This window comes from Drosophila bipectinata, chromosome 2R, assembly GCF_030179905.1.
Source record: "Drosophila bipectinata strain 14024-0381.07 chromosome 2R, DbipHiC1v2, whole genome shotgun sequence".
Taxonomy (NCBI): Eukaryota; Metazoa; Arthropoda; class Insecta; order Diptera; family Drosophilidae; genus Drosophila; species Drosophila bipectinata.
Genome location: NC_091737.1, coordinates 15,241,239 through 15,264,456, shown reverse-complemented (window position 1 = coordinate 15,264,456; position 23,218 = coordinate 15,241,239). Strand labels below are relative to the sequence as shown.

At 43.3% G+C, this 23,218-nt stretch overlaps 5 protein-coding genes across 11 annotated transcripts; 2 read left to right on the top strand and 3 right to left on the bottom strand.

Annotated features, from left to right (window-relative positions):
* Nucleotides 1-167: 167 nt before the first annotated feature.
* Nucleotides 168-6,771, bottom strand: DAT (Sodium-dependent dopamine transporter). The gene is made up of 8 exons (XM_017242081.3): nucleotides 6,490-6,771; nucleotides 5,335-5,605; nucleotides 2,728-2,862; nucleotides 2,518-2,672; nucleotides 2,291-2,457; nucleotides 1,855-2,232; nucleotides 1,554-1,791; nucleotides 168-1,500 (listed from the first exon to the last, which is right to left on the bottom strand). Exons 2-8 carry the CDS (start codon nucleotides 5,513-5,515, stop codon nucleotides 871-873), a joined length of 1,884 nt encoding a protein of 627 aa, XP_017097570.1. The 5' UTR covers nucleotides 5,516-5,605; nucleotides 6,490-6,771; the 3' UTR covers nucleotides 168-870.
* Nucleotides 6,772-7,521: 750 nt separating this feature from the next.
* LOC108125737 (serine/threonine-protein kinase SBK1) lies at nucleotides 7,522-12,089 on the top strand. 7 transcript variants are annotated; one of them, XM_017242049.3, is made up of 7 exons: nucleotides 7,522-7,773; nucleotides 8,353-8,574; nucleotides 9,345-9,606; nucleotides 9,670-9,769; nucleotides 10,067-10,249; nucleotides 10,309-10,795; nucleotides 10,857-11,714. In XM_017242049.3, exons 2-7 carry the CDS (start codon nucleotides 8,518-8,520, stop codon nucleotides 11,535-11,537), a joined length of 1,770 nt encoding a protein of 589 aa, XP_017097538.2. In that variant the 5' UTR covers nucleotides 7,522-7,773; nucleotides 8,353-8,517; the 3' UTR covers nucleotides 11,538-11,714. The 7 variants fall into 7 exon arrangements, with proteins under 7 accessions (XP_017097538.2, XP_017097537.2, XP_070134243.1 ...); XM_017242048.3 differs by having other exon boundaries at nucleotides 8,339-8,574; XM_070278142.1 differs by having other exon boundaries at nucleotides 7,522-7,788.
* Nucleotides 11,924-12,965, bottom strand: RpS15 (ribosomal protein S15). The gene is made up of 5 exons (XM_017242052.3): nucleotides 12,891-12,965; nucleotides 12,735-12,797; nucleotides 12,496-12,584; nucleotides 12,210-12,432; nucleotides 11,924-12,107 (listed from the first exon to the last, which is right to left on the bottom strand). Exons 2-5 carry the CDS (start codon nucleotides 12,741-12,743, stop codon nucleotides 11,982-11,984), a joined length of 447 nt encoding a protein of 148 aa, XP_017097541.1. The 5' UTR covers nucleotides 12,744-12,797; nucleotides 12,891-12,965; the 3' UTR covers nucleotides 11,924-11,981.
* Nucleotides 12,966-13,271: 306 nt separating this feature from the next.
* On the top strand, nucleotides 13,272-14,864 carry Rpn8 (regulatory particle non-ATPase 8). Its single transcript, XM_017241898.3, has 2 exons — nucleotides 13,272-13,754; nucleotides 13,813-14,864. Exons 1-2 carry the CDS (start codon nucleotides 13,580-13,582, stop codon nucleotides 14,652-14,654), a joined length of 1,017 nt encoding a protein of 338 aa, XP_017097387.1. The 5' UTR covers nucleotides 13,272-13,579; the 3' UTR covers nucleotides 14,655-14,864.
* Nucleotides 14,865-16,493: 1,629 nt separating this feature from the next.
* Nucleotides 16,494-22,996, bottom strand: SerT (Serotonin transporter). The gene is made up of 8 exons (XM_017242066.3): nucleotides 22,868-22,996; nucleotides 21,370-21,857; nucleotides 20,987-21,263; nucleotides 19,387-19,597; nucleotides 18,876-19,328; nucleotides 18,495-18,789; nucleotides 17,638-17,838; nucleotides 16,494-17,584 (listed from the first exon to the last, which is right to left on the bottom strand). Exons 2-8 carry the CDS (start codon nucleotides 21,568-21,570, stop codon nucleotides 17,339-17,341), a joined length of 1,884 nt encoding a protein of 627 aa, XP_017097555.1. The 5' UTR covers nucleotides 21,571-21,857; nucleotides 22,868-22,996; the 3' UTR covers nucleotides 16,494-17,338.
* Between the last annotated feature and the right edge of the window lie 222 nt (nucleotides 22,997-23,218).

The window sequence follows — 23,218 nt, the reverse complement described above, 5'->3', positions numbered from 1 at the left end:
TTGTTTTATTCAAACCAGCCAAGAAGAAATCACAAAAAGGGATTTTTCAGTAACTGAAAATATAATAATTTATTTCAACAAATTGAAACAGAACTCATGGCTGTTAGTTCTGCTTCAGTGTAGAAGAAACATTTTAAATAAATTTGAAATACCTCATAGATCTATATACAGAAATGATTATTTAACAGGGAATTCTTTTCAACTGCCAATTGCTTGCCTAAAATGGCTGCTTTACGCAAACAATCGTAGTTGTTGATGGGACGGGTTAGAATTTTAGAATAAACCTTTGCATATGGCAAAATCGCCTCATGGCTGTTTGAGGCGATTCTGTTGTTCAACTGTGGCAGCATTTGCTTTTGCTTCAGTTCCATAAGATATCCTATAACGTGTTTAAAGCTTTTACTTCATTGATTGTTGTTTATGTACAGATTCTATGCCCAATTTGAATCATCGGTTGAGCTGCGATCGTGCCGTTAATTCCATTGGCATATGCAAACATTCTTGTGGCGTATTTTGGCTAGATTGTGTGGATTATACGACATTCGGTTGTGGTATTATCTACACAGCATTTAAATATCAATATGTTGGTATGGCGTATGCTATAACATTGCATTTAACTTTATAACTACAAGCTATTCTTAACTTAGGACTCTTCTGGTTTTCTATTTAGTTATATGTATGTGTATTTACTTTTTAATGCCGAAACCTAAGTACGTTGTTTGCGTAATTTGCCGATCCTGAAGGACCTCTTGCCAAATGTCAAATCAAAAAGACTAACTTTCTAGCAATGCAACAAGTACGTGAACGTGAGTTGTTGGTAAATTTCCAAATCTAAACGTAATAAACTTGAAATCTGGCCATCGGTCGGACTCAGACGTCGACGGGCTCCTTGGCGGTCTCCGTATCGGTCAGTCGCACCACGGTGACCTCGGTGGTGACCCCGTTCAGAACCATGGCCATCGATTGCTGGTCCCGCCACGGAGTGGTCAAAGTGGTTAGCCTCTGCCTGAGGCTGCCGGGCGTGGACAGTAGCTTGAAGATCGCCACCGTGGGTATCATCACCACCGACGATCCCGCTATGCACCAGCCGAGCGCATTGGCCCAACTGGGATAGACATAATCCGCATAGGTTAGTGGTTCGTAACCGATCAGGCCATAAACTGTGATAAAAAGCAAGAAAATCGGGGCCACAAAGCGCCAGCAAACCTGCCAGTACCTGCCTGGCGGAAAGCCAATCATGTCCCGTATATCCTCGCTGAAGCGATTGGTTCCGTAGATCCAGGAGACGGCAATGGCCTCGAAGAACACGGCCACCAGGATCGAGTAGCCGGCAGCATAGCGGTCTAGCAGGTGGAAAAAGTAGAAGCCCCCCTGCGTGCAGCTGGCCAATCCAACCACAAAGTACAGGGAGAACAGTCCTGCGACAAACAGCTCTCTGTTCTTCCGGATCTTGGGGAATTCGTCGCTCAAGGCGGTGATGATGGCCTCAGATCCTCCAAACTACAAAAAGATTTAGACAATTCATAACTCAAAAATTAACGAAAAATACTTACCGAACTGTCTAAGCCCAAGGTAAGCAGCATCATAAAGAATATCAGTGCCCAGAATGTACTGGCCGGCATGGTGGCAATGGCAGCTGGGTAAACCACAAATACCAGTCCTGGTCCCTCGGTGGCCACATCCTCGATTCTCACTCCCAATGTGTGGGCCATGTAGCCCAGCACCGAGAATATCACAAATCCTGCCACGAAACTGGTGGCCGAATTGATGAAACTGGTTAGCAATGCATCCCTATCAGAACAAGACATAATTTAATCATTTAAAGTTTAAAAGCTTCCGGCTTCCTGCCCTTACTTGTAGACATTATTGTGATATTTATTATAGGAGGCATAAGCTAAGAGGACTCCGAATCCAGGGCCCAAGGAGAAGAACACTTGAGTGGCAGCATCCACCCATACCTCTGCCTTGTAGATGGCGCTGAAATTGGGCGTGAGATAATACTGTATGCCCAGGAAGGATCCTGGCAATGTGAGACCCCTTATCAGAAGAATCAATAACACCACATAGGGGAAGAGGGCGGTGAACCACACAACCTTGCCGGAAGTGCTAATTCCTTTCCACAGAGAGAAGTAGCAAATGAGATAGACAATCAGCAGGCAAAGTGCCATGTCCCACTTAATGGCACCCAAATCGTGGATGCCCTCGCTCTGATTCAGCTCTAGAATATAGCGGCTAAGGGGATAAAGTTAAGTTTCGATATGCTTAATCAAAAATATTTAGTATTACTTACTTAAAATACTCGGAGGCAGCTGACTGAAAGCCCTCCATATGGCCCAGAGGAGCCTCCAAACTTGAACTATTGGCATAAGACTCATTGAACAGGCTCTGATTGTTTGCGCTATAAAAATCACTGTAATTGCTTAACAACGCCACACGGGACGCATTTTGGCTTTCAAACTAAAGATTAAATAAAATATTAATATATATCGTAAACTCGAGGATAACCCTTTAACTTACAGGTTTACAATTTGGGGTATTCCAAATATTATTGCAAGACGTCCAGGGCAAAGAACTGGTAAATGATGCAAAAAAGAAACGCAACGACCAGGCAATAATCACATTGTAGTAGAAGTCAACATAGAATGCTATTAGAACCACAGCATATCCAATTCCTAGAGGAAGATAAATCTAAATTAGTAGAATGTATAGAATATTTTAGCAACTCACCTTTGAAAAGGGGCACTAAACGACCCCAACAAGTGATGGCTCCCTTACGATTGTGCTGACCCAGAGCCAATTCCATGTAGAAAAGAGGAATACCTCCGACCACCAACATAATGCAGTAGGGCACAAGAAAAGCGCCTGAAATTTAATTAAATTAGATATTGATTACCCCTACAGTTTAATACTTTGAGACCCTATTTCCCCTCAAATTCCACTGACATTAACCATGGTTTCATGCAACTTAACCGTGAATGCAATCAATAACTTGTTTATGATAATAATGATTGCATAACCTACACACATTAAGACTGACCCGTGTCACAGGTCCTGCATTGTTCGCCCAAACATGATTACAAACATATTTACAGCATAGACACCAGCACCATACTTTTATGTATGTTCGATGGTACACAAAATCAAATTGTTTTACAAGTGCCTCTCTAAGGACATTTTAAAAACATTAACAGCAGCCTGGCAAGCCGATGGCCCAGCGCCGGGAAGGGGGTGTCACTGAAGGGGGCATAGCTGGGCTGTCTCCTGCAGCAATCTCCGCCACCTCGGGCCAAAAGCCCTCTACTCCACCCACTCACATCCGCCAAAGCCCAAAGCCAACCCTCGCCAGCCGCCCACTTTTGGGTCTGACAATTGGTAGAGTGCCATCGATACTTTGTTGAGTGACAGGGGATGATGTTTTTATGATTTGATTATGTCTATTAGCAGGCAAAGTGGCCGACAAAGTCGTCTACGGCCATTATATACGAACGTACATCTGTTCGAGTTTACATATATAGGCAGGCATGGGTGGTCCTATGTACGTAGCTACAAAGGCGCTTCCTTCTGTCGTGTCAATTATGTTCAAAATGTAAAACAAAAACGTCTAAAATAAAGTCGAGGCATCTATGACGCCCCGGCACTGCTCTTGAAGCCATAATTTCCGTTGCTTCAAGTGCATTTCCCCATTTCCCAACAGCTCGTCCGGGGCACAGTGCAAAAATATGTGACCCTAACTCAATTCCCTTGCCAAATTCGTTTCTGCCCCAGTTTTTGGTGAACTATTAATTTTGTCCTTGCTATACGAATGATGGAATTTCAAAAAAAATTGGAAAACAGTTTATTCTATCACAGTTAGTAAGTTATACGTCCTTTTGATTTTGTCTTTAATATTTTTATGAACCTCTATATATTTTTTCAAGCCTGAAAACTTTAACATAAGAATGCAATTCATTTTTAATGTACAACCGGATACGTGAACCGCGATCTAAACTAGAGAGTAAGCCCAGAAAGTACTTTCTGCCTGGATTTTAAGCATAATCCTGGATATTGTGGCGGGCACAGCCTGTTGCTGCCACCAAAGCTGCCACTTGCGAGTTGCAAGAAAATGGGAAAGAGAATAAATAATACCATCTAAGCTGTGGCAATAATCGCAACCTGAGCGAGTCCTGGTGGTCCTGGCAACGGCGAAAAAAATGTGAAACTTAATCTGGAGCCTTGCGCTGATTGAAGGCAATGAAGCGTATAAATATAACCATTTATTATTATGATTTTAAAGGCAATACCCAGAGTTCGAGGGGAAAAAATCATAAAATAGTAATAACTATATCGAAGGGTCGGAGACTCACTTTTATTCGGGACGCAGCAGCCGGAAAGTGCGGCAATCATGGGGAGGTGGGGATGAGGACATGTTTCGCACATGAATTTCCCACAATGCGATGGAAAAGTGCTCCAGCAACAAAAGCCTAGAAAGCATAGCTCTGAACTCCACATAAGCAGGCTGACATATTGCAGGGAGAGTGCGGTGAAAGCAGGGTGAAAGCGAATAAAAGGGGGTAAGAAGGCCAAATGCGATTATGACTGCCAGATTTAGTTGTCATACAGAAGCACTTAACTTTTGGAATTGTTTTGAATGATGGCGTTGACGACGAGGATCAGAAAGAGTGTGTGCCCTTTACCGCATTTCCGTTTCCTCACCACTCCACCCCGCACCGAATTGACAAAGGAAGCTGCCACGCCCCTTTCAGCAATCCTTAGCCGCCCTCTTTTGACAGCACTTCGCACCACTTTGACAAAGTGTTAACAAGGCCGAACGGGAAAGAGAAAGGCGCCAAGCGGAAAGTGGAAGGAAAAGAAAGCGGAAAGCGTTAGGTTCCGGGACCAAGCTCAATGATGTGTAAAGCCATATAAATTATTTTCACTCAGTCTGAGCGGTTCACGAAATGTCTTTATCGTCTAATTGGCCAGTTCGCCCATAGCAAATATATGAGTTTTCCGATTCCTAATATATGAGTCGTCTATGAATAAGAGATCTTAATTTTAAAAAATTATTTTGTAAAATAATAATAAGCAAACGATTGCTTTGAAAATATTATGTATGCATAATTAACTAGGTCTTTCTTTAATTTCCTAAAATAGTTCCATTTTTATATACATGATGTTTGAATAACATTATTAAACAATATCTTTTTTAACATAATTATGTAGCAGAAAATATTGATCTTTAAGAACCTAAAGAGTACTTAATATATACATCTAAAAACATATGATTGAATAGGATTATAAATCCCTTATTTATAAATATAAATAAATAAATAAGAATAGGATAAATAAACTTACCACCGCCATTTTTGTAGCACAAATAGGGAAATCTCCAGACGTTTGCTAAATCGACGGCGAATCCAATAACCGACAATAAAAAATCCACTTTGCCGCTCCATGTTTCGCGCTCGTCGCTGATGCTATTGTTATCGTTATCGTGTGGCGTGGGCGTCTTTGACTTATGTCCCGTTGGTGACATCTGCGACTATATCTAACCCGTCGTGTCCTTGACCCAAAACGTGTCGATATCTTCGACCACGCCGATATTCCCGCCGCCGCACTTTGAAATCTGTAAAAATCAAGATATTTCAATGATTCAGTCAGTCAGTCACCAGCAAATCTCCCGGAAATATCACCCAGCCCGGGGAATCATACAGAAATCCCACTTGGCCAGCTCTTCAGTCATCCATGGATGCCACGAGTGTGTGTCCAGGGCACTTCAGAATCTGTTTGGCAACGACATGTGCTCACCCAGCCCTTGAAGAGCTCGTTGGCACATTACGCATACGACAGGTGGTCATGTTCAAACACACTGGCCAGCAAACACTTGACCATCCACACCACAGAACAGGCATTTACATGCATATAGGGCGGGTATGCTTATTGGTTTATCGCCAGCTCGGAAATCTTTGCGTGCAATAAACCCACAAACACGTCAAATAATTAATCTGATCTACTTAATTCTTCCCCGCCGACTTTAATTGCTCAGACTTGTGATCAATTAAGCGCAATGCAGATTGAGTGTTTCAAGTGCTCGACGGGTTTAGCCAGAGCTTTTGCTTTATTTATGAGAAACTACAATTAGTTGGGCATCTTATGTCTGGATTGATGGTTATCACAGTTGGAGAAATCGTGAGCAGAATTATTTAAAAATAGTGATGAAAGAATATTAACTATTTTCATAAGAAACCTTTAACTAATTCTGAATAATATGTGTTATTTATGAGTCATGCTTAGGTTTTCATTACAAAATATAAATTTTAACAGAAGTGACCTGAACCTGAAAAATATCTTATTTTGTGCAGAAAATCGATTTTAAAATACTTTCTTAAATGCTGAGACTAAAACACACATTTTTAATAGTTTTTAATACCATTTTGGGGCATCAAACTTTATTACTTTCATTTTTTGATTTCTGTAGCACTATGACTTTTTAAAAACGCAATTACTCACCTAATTAATCACAAATTTAATTCATATACTTGGTCCAATCCATTGTTAAATAATCCTCAAGAGTATTCAAAAATATCCGGAAAACGCAGGGGAAATGCTCCACAACCAATATTGAGAATTGCAAACCCGAAATATCACTTCACACACATTGGCCGAGTTTTTGGAAAAATTGTATATCTGAACTTGAGGTCTGATGAAAAATCCAAATGGAATTTAAAGTCAAATTGTGAATCGGATCGGAGCTGTTGCGCCTTCGGTGACATGCGAACGTTTGCAAGTGGATGCTGGCCAGCTGCGACTTTTATAGCCCGCGACAAGTGGTTACCGTTACCGTTATGTTGCATCTCTTATCACACGCACACATGCCCAGTGGCACTTATGTGCGGAAAAGTTTTGTATGGGTGTGAGTGTGTCAAGCGCAGCGAAGTTGAACCTCTAGAGCTGGAAGCCCAAAGTTGAAAGCCCAAATCCAAAAGTCGCATGCGCCAAGGAAACGTCGACGGAACCGGAACGGAAGTAACCAATTAGAGTTGCCTTACTTATACAGTGACGGCTCGGCATGTACAACAAGTGCGTGTGTAAATGGCTGCCATGAATGTATTGGTGCAGGCTTATCATTGTGTTGTGTATGTGAGCGTTGCCTGGTGCCAAGCTCTGTTAAGTGAGGATACTGTCTGTTAACCCACTGTAAAAATGTCAAATATTGTGGTATCTTTGATTTTATGTATTCTCTTTAAAAACACACAGTTTATGGACTGAATTATTGTTAAAGGCATCATAATAATCGGTACTTTAAACTTACAATTCATTTTTGGATTATATCTTTTTACCAATAGCAGAAATAAAGAATAAAGTGCAAGGCGTTTAACAGTGTAAAGTTCAGTTTTGTTAGCCATTTTGTAAAATGGCTTTCTTCACTAACGAACTTTTCTGTAAAATTCTCTCTTTCTCAAATCCCTTAGCCTCCCTAACATATTTCGAAATTTCTTTCGAAAACGCTCGCTTGCATTGCTCAGAATATCTTTTTTTAAATCAAAACCGAGAGCAGTTGGCAACGAGCGGTCGTGTATATCGGATGGGTCATAGCGCAGATTCTTTTGATTTTATTCCAGAATAGTGCAGCGGTATAAATACACACACACACACACACAGATAAAGGTGTATGTGGAAAGCGGGCGCAGTTAACGGTTTCGTGGCGGTGCGTGTAGAGATGCGTGAATCTGCTGGATACAAATGATTCGATATCGTTTCGGTTCGGGCCAAAAATCACACACTTTCGAAAAGGTTTTTATATAAGAGGCAAGCAAGCGGGCATTATTTTTAATTTAGCTGTTGATATTATGCATAAAGCGAAGAGAGAAAACAAGCATCAAAACAGAACCGAATAGAATTGAACAGAAGCCGGGAGAGTGACGACTACGAGATTTCTGGCCTGGTTCTGAAATCTTCGCTAGTGGCGAGAGATTTTAAATTCCTGCCGTCTGTGTATGTGTCCAAATATTTATATGTGCACACACGCTCGGCGCTCGGTGGATTATTATTTTGTTTTTGGTGAATTTCCACTAGCCGCAGTGCAATCGTCCCATGTCCGTTTACCAGGAAGCAAAAATTAAATCCCCGCACAGCCGACGATCAATTCATATCTTAATTTACTTTAGCTGCGTGCAGAAGCAGCAGCAACAACAAAAGCCAAGACAAAAAATCAAGATATGTACTAGCAGGCATAAAGGAATCCCACAGATATAGAAATGTTTTCCTTTGGTGCTTTTGGTGGTACTGCTGTTGCTGTTGCTGCTGTCGCTATAAATATTTACAACGCTGCTGCTGTATACAAAATGTAAATATGTAGATACATTCTGGTAGATACATTCGCGTACATAAACTGTTTCAATTATTTTATTGGCCTGCTCATGGACAAAGTAAAGCCGAATTGGAAGTGAATCAAGTGATGTGAAGTGAATTATAAACAAAACTTTTAACTGGAAGAATATTTTCGACTGAAAAAGAGCACCTATGTAAACAGTCAAAATGTCGAAGAAGCCACGTGGACACATTCACAAAATTCGAGAGTTTGAATTGGAAAAGGTGAGTAAATATTCCCTATAAAGTCCCAATCACAACGAACTCTCATCGTCTAACCAATTATTGTTATTTGGTGATTTATATGAAAATAAACAAATAGATATAGAAAGGTATCAAGACTTCGACTTGTCCCAGTCGCGTCTTGATCGGTTAGATGGGCATGTTGCCAATAATCTCTTCCCCGGGAAATCGTCTACAATGCGCCGGGGAAAATGCCATGTTAACGATTAGATTTCTGATCATTAAAAACAAACAGCAATAGGCATCGTCTCGGTCTCGAATACAGTAATGTTTAATAGGTCTAGGTAACGCATACACTATATGTATCTATAGACATGTGCCCATACATCTGTACGTTTAATTGTTCTGTTTTAGTTGAGGAGGGTCTCAAACGAGGTGTAGCGATTTACATAGAGCTATAGCTCTTTGATTCTACCGTATCGAAACCCAATTAAAATGTAGGTGATTGTTAATGATTAAAGTCCATTTTTAGAAGTTTACTTAATGTCAAGGTTTGTTCTTGAGAACCTTAAACATTTTTTTTTCTATAATTAGGAAATTGAAAGAACAATTTCTTTTCTTTCAAGCCTTTGTAGCTTCTTCTAAAAGTGATTTTTGAAATGTTGGCCAAATAATTGATACCGACAGGTTTCCGAGAACGAGCATCATAACATTTCCTTTTACCATTAGTTTGATCAGAATCCAAAACGAATACATTGATGTATAGTTTCTATAGCAAATCACAGCTATTTTAATATCCCATCTATATATAGATCCAGCTTGTGGACGAGTTTGATATCATACAGATTGTCGGTGAAGGATGGTTCGGAAAGATACTGCTGGTCGAGCACCGTGGATCCCAGACTGAAATGGTCCTAAAGGCTGTGCCCAAACCCTATGTGACTCTGCGGGACTTCTACCGGGAGTTCCACTACGGACTCCATTTGGGTGTACATCGACATATTGTAACCACCTACGATGTGGCCTTTGAAACAGCCGGATTTTATGTTTTTACCCAAGAATATGCTCCGCTTGGTGAGTTTTTGGTAGACTTTCTCTAAAAGAAAGCCTTGTTATATACCATTTCTTTATATTTAGGGGATCTCACATCGAACGTGACCGACTCGGGCGTTGGCGAAGTTTACAGCAAGCGTGTGGCCAAACAGCTGGCCTCGGCCATAGACTACATGCATTCAAAGTAAGTTTTATTTTATTTTTATTTTATTTTTAAGTTTATTTTTTATTATTATTTGTTATGTTTTTTTAAATGCATTTGATGCCTCGTATACAACAATTACTCACAAAATACAAATGCTTCTTCGTACATTAACCGCCATTTTGAATGTTTGCCATGTAAAAATTACTCATACGACCTGTGACCCAAATGTTAAACACTAATGTACGATTTTTCGACATAAGATATCTTTAAAAAGTATCTATTAAAGTTATCTGAAACCTTATCCAAAAACTATTATTTTTTAATCTAATCCTGCAGAGACATAGTGCATCGGGATATAAAATTGGACAATGTGCTTATCTACCGCTCGGATTTTCAGCGCATCAAGCTCTGCGATTTCGGGGAATCGTATCCCACAGGATCCGTGGTGGAGCGCCGTAACGAGTGGCTGCCATACAGTCCTCCTGAAGTATTAGAAATCAAACCAGAGGGTAGCTACAAGTAAGTCTCTAATTGATTAGCACTACACCCAGAAACTTAACCCACCTTATATGTTGCAGAGCCGATCCCAGCCATGATGTGTGGCAGTTTGGCATTGTGATCTTTGTGTGCCTGACGGGATGCTTGCCCTGGCAGAAGGCTGCCTCGGACGACCCTCGCTATGTTCGGTATTTGGCCTGGCAGGGCGGTCTTATGATGATGCCTCTAAGACGAACCCCGCGTCTTTTCAAACTCCTAACGTCCAATGCTCAGCGCATGTTCAAGCGCTTCTTTGCCAGGATCTCCAATCGCCCGAAGAGCCTGGCTGATGTGACCAAGTTCCTAGATGACCGCTGGCTGGCCAAGACTGCTCAGAAGGAAATGGCCGAATACGAGACCGACGAGCTGTGCCCGTCCATGTACTCCTTCCACAGCAGCCCAGATGAGAAGAATCGACTGCTGTATACCCTGGCCGATTGCGGGATAGAAACGAATGTGGATCGACAGCAGAAGAAGAACCGCATCAAAGACTGGATTGAGTCGTCCATCATCACTGAGGAGGATGAGGTGAGATCTTGGCAATATCCTACATATAATAGCCAAACTTTTAACATATCTCTACGATTAGGAGGAGAACGAGGAAACCAATTCCGCCTCGCCTTCTTCGTCTGTATCCAGGGAGCCCCTACCCGGGCACATTTCCTCGCTGCGCAAGCAGACCTTAAGCCCCCAGGAGCCGGGCGCCAAAGAGATCAAGAGCACCCTAAAAGATGCCACCCAGAAGCACTTTGACCCGAGAACGGGGGCCCTGCAGCAAGGTCCCAGCGAGATGGGCCAGGTTGGCATGTCGTATTCCAAGTCCGCCAGTCCCTCCTCCAACTACAGCACCACAGCTTCCACATTGAACAATGCGGATAGTCTGATGACATTGGGATCGCGGCAGGACCTTTTGGCCAGCAACTTGACCATGTACACGTCCATGGAAACGGAGCTGAATCGTCTAGGTGAGGCTGATCCACGTACGATCCAGCGCTCGCTGAGCAGCAATCCCTTGCTAACCAAAAACACCACCACCTTTGATGTAAACACCTCCCCCGCCGCCAAAAACTCCATAGGTGTGGGCACCCGTAGCTCGAGTCGTAGCATCCTTAAGTCCTCCATCGTTACCGCTGCTTATCCCGCTTTGGGCGTCTTTAACCTTCACAACCAAAGTAATAGCCTGCAGCTTCTAAACCAGCACCTTCAAACCTCAAGCACGACCGCAAGCGCGGGCTTTTCCCCCAACGGCAGCACGTTCTTAAGGCGATGACTACCACCGCCGGCTAGCCATTAATCCTTGCCGCACTTTCAGAGCTTTGCGATGCCCGGCACTCGAGCAGCTACGCTAACCTCCTACCGTATGCTTCTCAAGTTAAAGACAGCGCCTACGGATCGGCCGATGTGAGCGAGATGACCACGAGCAGGAGTCCCAGGGGTGCCCCAGTTATGAAAGACACGGCCTACGACCGCATCGGGAGCAGCAGCCAGAACATCGCCCGGCGCCAGCGCAGATAGCTCCATATCCCAGCCAGCGGGATAGCAGCAACTGATTTAAAAGTTCCAATAAATAGATAACGTACATTTCTTAAGTTTCATCCACTCCTTTACTTTTCTTGGTTCGGGTAGATCATCGCAATATAAAGAAACGCGACAAAGTTCTTATAAAAGAACGTTTCATTTATTACGCATCAAAATCCCAAAAGATGAGCAGCGCTCACTTCAGAGGAATAAAACGGGAGCTGTGGGTGGCACCAATACCGGGACGACCGTGCTTGACGGGCTTGTAGGTCAGGGCGAACTCGCCCAGGTAGTGACCGATCATCTCGGGCTTGACCTCCACCTGTAGATTAAAGTTATTAGTTATTGTTAGACGTTTTCCAAGACTAGGGTGATTTTCTGTTGGGAAAAGCCACCCATAGTTTGAAAATGACACCGCACTCACCTGTCCGAAGTCCTTGCCGTTGTAGACGCCAATGATGGAGCCGGTCATCTCGGGGACGATGATCATGTTCCTCAGATGGGTCTTCACAATCTCGGGCTTCTCATTTGGGGGAGCCTCCTTCTTGGCCTTGCGTAGCTTCTTGATCAGAGCCATTGGCTTGCGCTTCAGGCCGCGGGAGAAACGCCTGCGGGCACGGCTGTGCATCAGCTCAACCAACTGGTTGCTATTGGTGGTATAAACCGTATGTTAATAAAAACACTTAATGTATAGGGTAAAACAAACTCACTTGGGCATGTCCAGAAGCTGGTCCAAGTCCACACCACGGTAGGTGAACTTCTTGAAGGTACGCTTCTTCTTCAGGTTTTCATCGACTTGCTGCAAGTTTAAAACAACCGGTATTAGTTATCTATCCCATTGGGAACTCACAAATAACACTTGGAAGGCGTGCTTTAGGCAGTTTGTATTGAATTTTGCCAAATCCCCGCACGGATGCCAAATGTTATCTGGGATCGGAAGTATAATTACATCGGCCATTTTGATATAAGTTTTTTGGATGTGGCGACTTCCGCGTTAAACTCCAAGTCGGATCTAATTGAAAAAAACAATCCAATTAGTTAAAACACACTTAAAAATAGCAAAAAATGCGAAAATTAAGCACAAAGCCACGTGGGGAGTACTTGCCTTGCCGAAACGAGAGGTTAAAAAGAAAGAGACCAGATTGTTGTTAAGCAAGCAACCGCGAAAACCAGGGCTTCAATTTGAAACTCTGGTAACACTATTTCACGATAGTTGGCAACACCACCAAGTATGTTTATTCAAGTTAATTTCTTATCTTTCCTTATCGTATATTAATAACAAATTTTTGTAGACTAATTATATAAAAACTAAATTTTTTTTATAATATTTAGGTACAAAAAAAGCAAATTTTTAACATACAAATCGTAGCAGTAGGAATTTAAATAGTCACAGTCTAACTTTTCAAATAAAAAAAAACAATACTTTATTTTGATTTATTTTCTAGAATCTAGATGAATAGATTTGTCATAAATTTTTTATTTTACAAATAGGCCAAATTTTTTGGCTATATAGTAACATCTTTGTTTCAGGCTACATTTGCATGTTTTACAACACTATTTAACAAATTTTCAGCACTGTGGGGTTCTGTGTGACTGTCTAGCAGAAAGAAGAAGAAGTTTCTGCTTGTCATTTTGGGGATCTCATATTTTGCCGCAAAACGCAACAAATTTTGCCAAGAGCTGTGCAAATAGCTAAATCGCTGATCAGGAAGCAGATATCACCTGGCAACCAGCAAGCGGCGCTTTGACTAAGGAAATCCCAGCCAGATTACAGAAAAAAAACACAAAACAAAGATGCCGTCGTCGGAGGTGAGCGTAAACAAAGTGATAGTGCATCCGCTGGTGCTGCTGTCCGTGGTGGATCACTTCAATCGCATGGGCAAGATCGGCAACCAGAAACGCGTCGTGGGCGTCCTCCTTGGGTGCTGGCGCTCCAAAGGAGTCCTAGATGTGTCGAACAGTTTTGCAGGTTAGTAGTGGTTACAAAAGCATAAAATTCTTCGACTAAACCACTTCTTCCGTTGCAGTGCCCTTTGACGAAGACGACAAGGACAAGTCGGTGTGGTTCCTGGACCACGATTACCTAGAAAACATGTACGGCATGTTTAAGAAGGTCAACGCCAGGGAGCGCGTTGTGGGATGGTACCACACTGGTCCCAAATTGCATCAGAACGACATTGCTATCAATGAGCTCATCCGCCGCTACTGTCCCAACTCCGTGCTGGTCATCATAGATGCAAAGCCCAAGGACCTGGGTCTGCCCACAGAGGCGTACATCTCAGTAGAGGAAGTTCATGACGATGGCTCGCCCACCAGCAAGACCTTCGAGCATGTGCCTAGCGAAATCGGAGCGGAAGAGGCGGAGGAAGTGGGTGTTGAGCATCTCCTGCGCGATATCAAGGACACGACGGTGGGCAGCCTGTCGCAGAAAATTACCAACCAGCTGATGGGTCTGAAAGGACTGAATGCTCAACTGCGCGACATCAAGCAGTATCTGCAGCGCGTCGGCGATGGCAAGATGCCCATCAACCACCAGATTGTGTACCAGCTGCAGGATATCTTCAACCTTCTTCCGGACATCACCAACGACCAGTTCACGGGCACCATGTACGTGAAGACGAACGATCAGATGCTGGTTGTCTACCTGGCCTCCATGGTGCGGTCGATCATCGCTCTCCACAATCTGATCAACAACAAGCTGGCGAACCGCGACGCCGAGGAGGGCAAGAGCGACAGCAAGGACTCGAAGGAGAAGAACAAGGAGAGCAAAGACAAGGACAACAAGGAAACCAAGGACAAGGATGGTAAGAAGTCCGAGGAGAAGACCGACAAGGGCAAGGAAGAGGCCGGTAAGGGGTCGCGTAAATAGGAGCGAAAGAAGAAGCGCAAGCCCCGTCGCAAGCGAAGGAAGCAGGCGCCGCAGGATTAAATTCGTCATCGAGTTCACCAATCATCCCTGCACCTTTATCGTTTCCACAAAATCCTTTAAATGTATGCTCCCTGTTTAATAGTTTGCCAGCTACGCGTACTACTAACTACCGGCAAGTTTATGTAATTAAAAATTAAATAATTTAAAATATTTTTTTGCTTTTTTAACTGAATTATGTTGAAGACTGTTGACTACCAGTGGCGGATTTAAGGAAAAAGGCCCAGTGGGCAAAATTTTTTCAGGGTACATTGAAGGGTACAGAAAATTTGACAAAAAATCTTAAAAATATTTTGTTCCCAGATTTTGATGCAGATTTATGGAGAATCGATCCACAAATCGTTTAAGGTATTCCGTTCAAGAATCGGATGAATATTTCCTAAGATATGGCCCTCGCAGTGGGTCATATGGGGCTCCCCATGCATTCTGCGCATTTTGAAGGGGACAGCCCAGAAAATTTGACAAAAAATCTTTAAAATATTTTGTTTTCAGATTTTGATGCAGATTCATGCAGAATCGATCCACAAATCGTTTAAGGTATTCCGTTCAAGAATCGGATGAATATTTCCTAAGATATGGACATCGCAGTGGGTCATATATGGCGCTCCATGCATTCTGCACATTTTAAAGGGGACAGCCCAGAAAATTTGGCAAAAAATCTTAAACATATTTTGTTCCCAGATTTTGATGCAGATTCATGGAGAATCGATCCACAAATCGTTTAAGGTATTCCGTTCAAGAATCGGATGAATATTTCCTAAGATATGGCCTTCGCAGTGGGTCATATGGGGCTCCTAATGCATTCTGCACATTTTGAAGGGGACAGCCCAGAAAATTTGACAAAAAATCTTTAAAATATTTTGTTCCCAGATTTTGATGCAGATTTGTGGAGAATCGATCCACAAATCGTTTAAGGTATTCCGTTCAAGAATCGGATGAATATTTCCTAAGATATGGCCTTCGCAGTGGGTCATATGAGGCTCCTCATGCATTCTGCGCATTTTGAAGGGGACAGCCCAAAAAATTTGACAAAAAATCTTAAACATATTTTGTTCCCAGATTTTGATGCAGATTCATGGAGAATCGATCCACAAATCGTTTAAGGTATTCCGTTCAAGAATCGGATGAATATTTCCTAAGATATGGCCATCGCAGTGGGTCATATATGGCGCTCCATGCATTCTGCACATTTTAAAGGGGACAGCCCAGAAAATTTGGCAAAAAATCTTAAACTTATTTTGTTCCCAGATTTTGATGCAGATTCATGGAGAATCGATCCACAAATCGTTTAAGGTATTCCGTTCAAGAATCGGATGAATATTTCCTAAGATATGGCCTTCGCAGTGGGTCATATGAGGCTCCTCATGCATTCTGCGCATTTTGAAGGGGACAGCCCAAAAAATTTGACAAAAAATCTTAAAAATATTTTGTTCCCAGATTTTGATGCAGATTTGTGGAGAATCAATCCAAAAATCGTTTAAGGTATTCCGTTCAAGAATCGGATGAATATTTCCTAAGATATGGCCTTCGCAGTGGGTCATATGGGGCTCCTCATGCATTCTGCACATTTTGAAGGGGACAGCCCAGAAAATTTGACAAAAAATCTTTAAAATATTTTGTTCCCAGATTTTGATGCAGATTTGTGGAAAAGAAATCGAAGGTGTAACTTTCAGCACGAGGGGCCCTGAAAGCCTTTCGTCGGGGGGGCCCAGTGGGCAAGCGCGCCTTTGGCCACCTGTTAAATCCGCCACTGCCATTACCACTCCCAAGAAAGTACTTCCCTTGTTTTCTTATTTCGTATAACCGAAATTATATTTAAAAGAAACAAAATCAACAATCGCGGTGGAGAAACAATGCAAGTGGCTGTCTTACGATTGCCTCTCCAACGCCAGAAAAATGTGTGAGTAATGCATTGTACAGGGATCTCTATCTTAGAGCAGATATTTGTTTAGAAAGCATTTTACCAAAGTTCTCGTTACTTACAGCTGAGCTAGTTAACGCTTACAAACTAGGGCTAGAGTTTCTACTGTTTCTGGACAACTACAATACTTAGGCTCACTATGAGCTTGCAAAGCAATCAAACAAGATTAAACGTTGAGTTACTCGATTTCATCATCATTTCCCAACTTTTGAACTGGAGCTCTGGGAGTCCTGTAAAATGGCTGCTTTGCAGGACCCCCAAGCTGTACAGTGTGTGAGTTTGTGGGCGCTTAGACCAGCCACTCGCTGGCCAGGGGAAACTTGAGCAGGGAGCAGTTATTGTCCTCGGCAGAAAGTGGCGTCCTCATGTTCGTCATGGGATTGCTCTGCACCGAGCAGAGACTCATACTATGGCTATGCGACTGCCTAAGACTAGTACTAATAATATCGTGGCTGATCCGATTCTGGGGCTGATTCCCGTGCTCGTACTGATGCTGATGCTGATACTGATACTGATTCCGGATCGGATCCGGTGGGGGGCAGCTCTGGTTGAGATTTTTTGTGTGGTTGAAGGCGTGGTAGCTCCTCGTGTCGAAAGCCCCTGAGGTTGTTGGTGACAAGCTATGGCTGCTGCCGTTGCACCGCAGATTGTAGATCTTGATGGTGGTGCAGCTGGTGCGAATGTTGAGGTGGACGCCGTGGTCATGTCACACCGAAGTGCCCTGCTGGCCGGGCACTACCGAGCCGCAGCTGTCATCCGGTTTAAAGGACTCAACTAGCCGCTGCCGGCATCCGCCCTTGGAAGCGAAAAATACCTTGTATATGATGTACATGGGGATGCACAGCACCGAGGAGCAGGTGACCGCCCAGCCCACCTGGAAGCTCCAGTCGGGGTAGTAGAACTCCTCGCCAAGCATCTCCTTATAGCCCAGTATGGAGAATATGAAAATGGTCTAAAATAAAAGATTATAATATCCATTTTGTAGATGTTCTTTCCTTTACTTACCAGCAGGAACACAGGACTAATGTATGTCCAGCATATACGCCAGAACAGTCCCGGCTTGGCGCCCAGCATTTGCTCCACATCCGAACTGAAGCGATCCACTCCGTAAAACCAAAAAACTCCGGCGGCCTCAACAAAGACCACAAAAAGTATGGCCAATCCCGGTCCGTAGACATTCAGGAAGTTAACCAGCACCACTCCACCCTAGAAGGATATTTTATTTATTATTTAAAACTAAATATCTAGGCAGGAAAAATATGGCAATTTAATTAGCCATCATATTGTAAAGATTCGAATAAAACCGACACTGATTAATGGCTGCGGGCTGAGTTATTGAATGACTTGATCCCTTGACCGAAACGGGTCACTTCAAGTGGCCAGGACAGGCAGAAATAAAGAAGGCGGCAAATTACAATTTCAAATGTAATCAGATAAAGTGGCAGGAGGTGGAACGAACTGAACTCCTTGAAGTGTTTAGACACTGTTTGAGCAACAGGAGCAGGAGCAGTAGACGGACCCGAAGCCAGAGCCAGAGCATTGACTACCAGTGCGGTGGTTGTTTGGCCAGGTGAGGGCAAACAAGCCCATTGCTCTTGACAGGTGATAAAAATGCAAGAAAGGATGGGTTGGAAAAGTTAAGCGAGTGTGTGGAGGAGATTAACTGGCGAACGATAAAAAGCACTTAACACGGCAATCCATCGAGTCCTAGTTGGCATATTTAAACAGGCGATTGGGGCCTGCTATTTGGACACTATGGTGCGTTAAATGGGCCACTTGGTCGTCCCGGACATGCATATGTATTAGCCGCACTTGGGGGTTAATTAACCGAATCACACTCCTGAAATCCAGCATATACTCACATAAGTCATCGTCGGCAGGGCGCAAAGGAAGATGAAGGCCAGCAGCAGAAGGACGAACAGCTCACGCCGGCGACCAATCACTCGAGGATATTCATCGCACAGGGCCGTTATCATTGCCTCCAGTCCTCCGAAAGTGCTGTCCAATCCCAGGGTAATGAGCATCAGGAAGAATATAATGCTCCAAAACACCGAGCCACTCATTGTGGCAATGGCCTCCGGATAGACAATGAATACCAGGCCAGGACCTTCCAGACCCACCTTGTCGATGGAGGTCTTTTGGACATAGGCCATGTATCTAAAGGAAAATTGAATGTATCGGTTTGAAAATCAAAATAATATAAGGATAATACTATATAGTTTTGTTTAAAAGCAAGAACTCACCCCAAAACTGAAAATATTACAAACCCAGCCAGAAAACTGGTCAGGCAGTTAATGCTACTGGTGATGAGAGCATCTCTATAGCAATTATTATTAAATTTGTTGTAACTGGACAATGCCAGTAGGGTTCCAAAGCCAGGACCCAGGGAGAAGAAAATCTGTGATGCTGCGTCGATCCACACCTTGGAGTTCTTCAGCTTGTGCCACTCCGGGGTTAGGTAATACTTGATCCCCTCATCCGCTCCGGGCAGTGTGACTCCCCTTACCAAAAGGATAATCAACACCACGTATGGAGCCAGGGCTGTGACCCAAACGACTTTTCCAGCACTTCGGACACCCTTCCAAAGCGAAAAATAAACCAGGACAAACACGCCAAAGACACAGAGGGCCAAGGTGGGCTTTACGGGACCCATAAAATCCAGGCCATTGCCCTTGTAGCTCTCCAAAACCTTTCGCCTATGAGAGAAATAAATGAAACATACCATATCTTTAAGGATATCGTTGGAGGACTCACTCGAAAAACTCTTTGGCCGGTGAGGTTGCCAGTTCTGTGAAGTTCTCACTTGTTACGGGCATACAGTTGGCCGTGTTCCAGGGATTATCGCAGGACGTCCATGGCAGTTGAGAGGTGAACGAGGCGAAGAGATAGTACACCGCCCATCCAATAATCGTGTTGTAGTACATGCCCATATAGATGTCAATTAGGCAGATTGCATAGCCGACACCTGGAATCGGAACCATTTCATTTGAATATCTTGCTCCGGGAAATCGTGTTCGTTATTCATTAACTTAATCGTTTGGCTAACGAGGCAACCAAGTCAGTCGTTCAAATCAACAGGTAGCACTTAGAAGCCGACCTGGGAATGCCAATACTTCTGATTGAAAAATGTCGGAAACGAGGAATCAGAAAAGCAATCGGAATATTCCCGCGTGACAATTTGCAGGTTTCAGCTTTTGTGCAAGCCAGGGACTTCCTTTTACTGCCCGTTTACTTATGAGGCCAATAAGACACGTCACGTGATTTGGCTTGCCTGCTCCTTTAAGTTAAGTTTCCTGCTCCTTTTCATTTGAATCGCTCGACAAAAGGTTTGCCAAAGCAAACACTTGTTGAGCAAATGACGACTGCCTGCCACAAAGTGCTGTTTGCTTTTCGACTGAAAAGACGGAGCACTTGGCGGGAGGCGGAGGACGGAAGACGGGTGTGGAAATAGAGGCCAAATGACTTGGCCTAGACAAGTGAGTTGGCAAAAGTTTTGACCCGGCTTAAAGCGAGCTGCAAAGTTGCTATAGCCATACATTTTTGTTTGTCATCTAATGAAATTATCAACTCGATACGCAAAACTTTGAATAGGACTTCCCCTTCAGTAGATCCTTTCTGTTGCTGCGCTGCTCCGGCCGTTGAGACAGGCTTTTCATAGCTTTTCATGGCTCTTCATGGTGTAAATCAATTTGAGGACAATTTAATTAGGGCTTTAAGCCCGGATGGATGGCAGGCTCTGATTTGGGCCTTGTGCTTTCCGCTTGAATGCCTCGTTAATTGTTGCAACAAATCTGGCGACTTCTTATCCGTTTGAATGCCTGATAATGTCCCAACCACACAATAGCAACTTCCCATGTCACTAATTTTTTTTTTTTTTGGGGTGTGTGTGTGTGTGCCTTACCCCCGAAATGATAAAAAAACAAAGCAGCTACAACTTTGCTCCAACAAGTGCGGGTGGCCACAGGATCTGGCTGAGACAATATTGCTTACCAGAGCGTGAAATATCAGACATCAACAACATGAGATTTTGCAAAGCCATGTGTAGCATCGCATGTCCCCCATGCGTATACTTAATTTCTCATTACAACATTTCAGGGGGCCCCCCGGCGAAAAGGCTCCGGTGTGTGTAAATATTGAAAGCTTTCGTAGATTCCAATATGCAATCTCTTTTTTATTCGCAATAAATATACCTGCTCGCGACTAAAACTCAATATTTGTAATTCATTTAAATTGCCATTTAATCTTGCATCGTATTTGGCCGCCGGAGGCAGCTTTATATTGTAAATTTTTATTTGCGAATCATTTTTTTTTAAAGCCCATAATAAGCCTGTTGTTTATTCTTTTTTCAACTTACCTTTCAGCGCCGGACAGATGCGCTTCCAGATACTGAGGCATCCGCATCGATGGAACTGACCCAGGGCCAGTTCCATGTAGAATAGGGGCAGGCCTCCAAAGATGAGGAACACGCAGTAGGGCACCAGGAAGGCCCCGCCGCCGTTCTGGTAGCAAATGTAAGGAAATCGCCAGACATTGCCCAGGTCTACGGCAAAGCCAATCACTGCCAGCAGGAATTCGGCCTTCTGACCCCAAGTTTCTCGGGTACGTTCCGTCACGGAGACAACCAAAATTCGCTGGAATCATGGGGAAAATAATGCAGGATTATAGGTTAGGTTACTAGGAGGACATTTTTGTATATTTTGAGGATAATAATTACAGAATTTTTAGGGCAAGACTCACCTCATTGTTTGCCAATCGCGGTGCTAAAGGATCTGTGACTTTTGCGGGCGTGGCAGTATCCCCATCGTCCTCGTTCGAATCGTCCTCGTTGTTTGGCGACTCCTTGTCATTGTTCCAGGGAGCCGTGTTTGTGCGAAACGCCGTGGAAGCCGTGGAGCCACCCAGCTCAGAGCCATTGTTTGCACTCCCGCTGCGATCCATGCTGCGGCGAGTCGAAAGGAATGACGCGGGCGGTGGCGATGGAGCTGCACCGGGGGGCGTGGCAGTATACGCCGATCGCGGCACGAGCTTAGCCAGTCGAAATTTGCACTCGATCTGTTTCGGCCAGAAGGTGAAAAATCACTCGTTTTGAGACGGAACAGCACCTCTGATAATCCTTTTCCGAATATCCTCTCACTTTTCCGGCCCTTTTAGCGCAGCTTTCGTGAAAATTGCATTTTCCCCGCGGCTTTTCACATGCTGGACTCGTTGAATGGATTGGCCAATAACTGGGAATAAACAAACGAAATCAGGCTTAATGGCGCATGGCTAATTATGGCCATTTATTCGGTTGGCCAGTGATGGTCTCTGTTGCATTTTACAATCTCTAGCCCAAGGGGAGGATTCAAATAAACACACAATTTTTAAATACATCCAACGAAATTAACGAAATACACTATAAACCTCTATTTCTAGTTAAACCAGGAGAACTTTTCTTTAAAAAATGGAGAGTATGCTTCAAGAAGGAGTGTATTTAAAATTAATGTTTTAAAAATATTATTCTATATTTAAACACATTATTTTCTCTGTAAGCCCTTGTGCCACAGCCTGTAATCGTCCCTGACCAGAGGCTGGTTGGAACACCCGTGGTGTCCTTTAAACTCCTGTAATCTATTGCTTTCATACTGGCCTCTGGAAACTGTTCAATGTCAATGTCGTGAAATAAATTCGTTTTCCATTGTTTTTCATTCAAGGTGTTTAATGTTTATCCTTTAACCATATTTTATCTTAAATGCTGAACGAGTACTTAGCTTAATGAATTAACAATCTGCAGAAGAAATTAAAAACAATTGCAGCCTTGATCTTCCGCGGCGGTATCGCCCTCTACACTCACACCCCGCTGGTGACATTTTAATTACCATTTAATTGTGGCCCACACGCGAAGCCAGGCCAAGAGATAAAGAAAATTGCAGATACACATGTGCCGACGGACGGCGACAGATGGAATTCCCAAATGGGAAATGTTTGATAAGACAAGTGCCAAAAATAGCGACCAAGAAGGCGAAACTCAAAACAATCAAAAGACAGTTAGAAGATAGGAGGACCACAAAAAATAATCTTCAAAAATTGTTATTAAAAATTATAAAAAAAGCTTCACACTTTGTTTAATTTTAAGTGGTTCTAAAAAGTTTAGAAATGAAATATCAGACAATGAACTTTTGATAAGAAATGGGCCTTAGTTTTAAAAATGTATAAGATTTCAAAAAAACAGAGAATTTAAGTATTTTTTTTCACTTACATTTTTAGAAAAAATCTGTAATATTCACAGCACCAAAAACAAAGAGTTTTGAAATTTAATTTAAACACTTATTCACTTTATCCATGGCACTGGAAGTATTTGGAACTTTTTGGTTTCCGATTTGAGAGACGCGCGCCGCTCCGCTGGGCCAACTGATGTATCCTCCGGCCGGAGTCCTCCTTTTATACGTTCGCTGCGCAGGCGGGCGCCATAAAGTCGTCGGCAGGACGAGCGCATCCGAGCCGCTTTCGGCTCGATGTGTCTCTTTGGGGTTGGCGCTTTCAGCTCCAGAAAATGGGCTTCCGGACGACAGGTGGCAAAGTGTAACTTAAATTGCAGCAAACTGTTGCT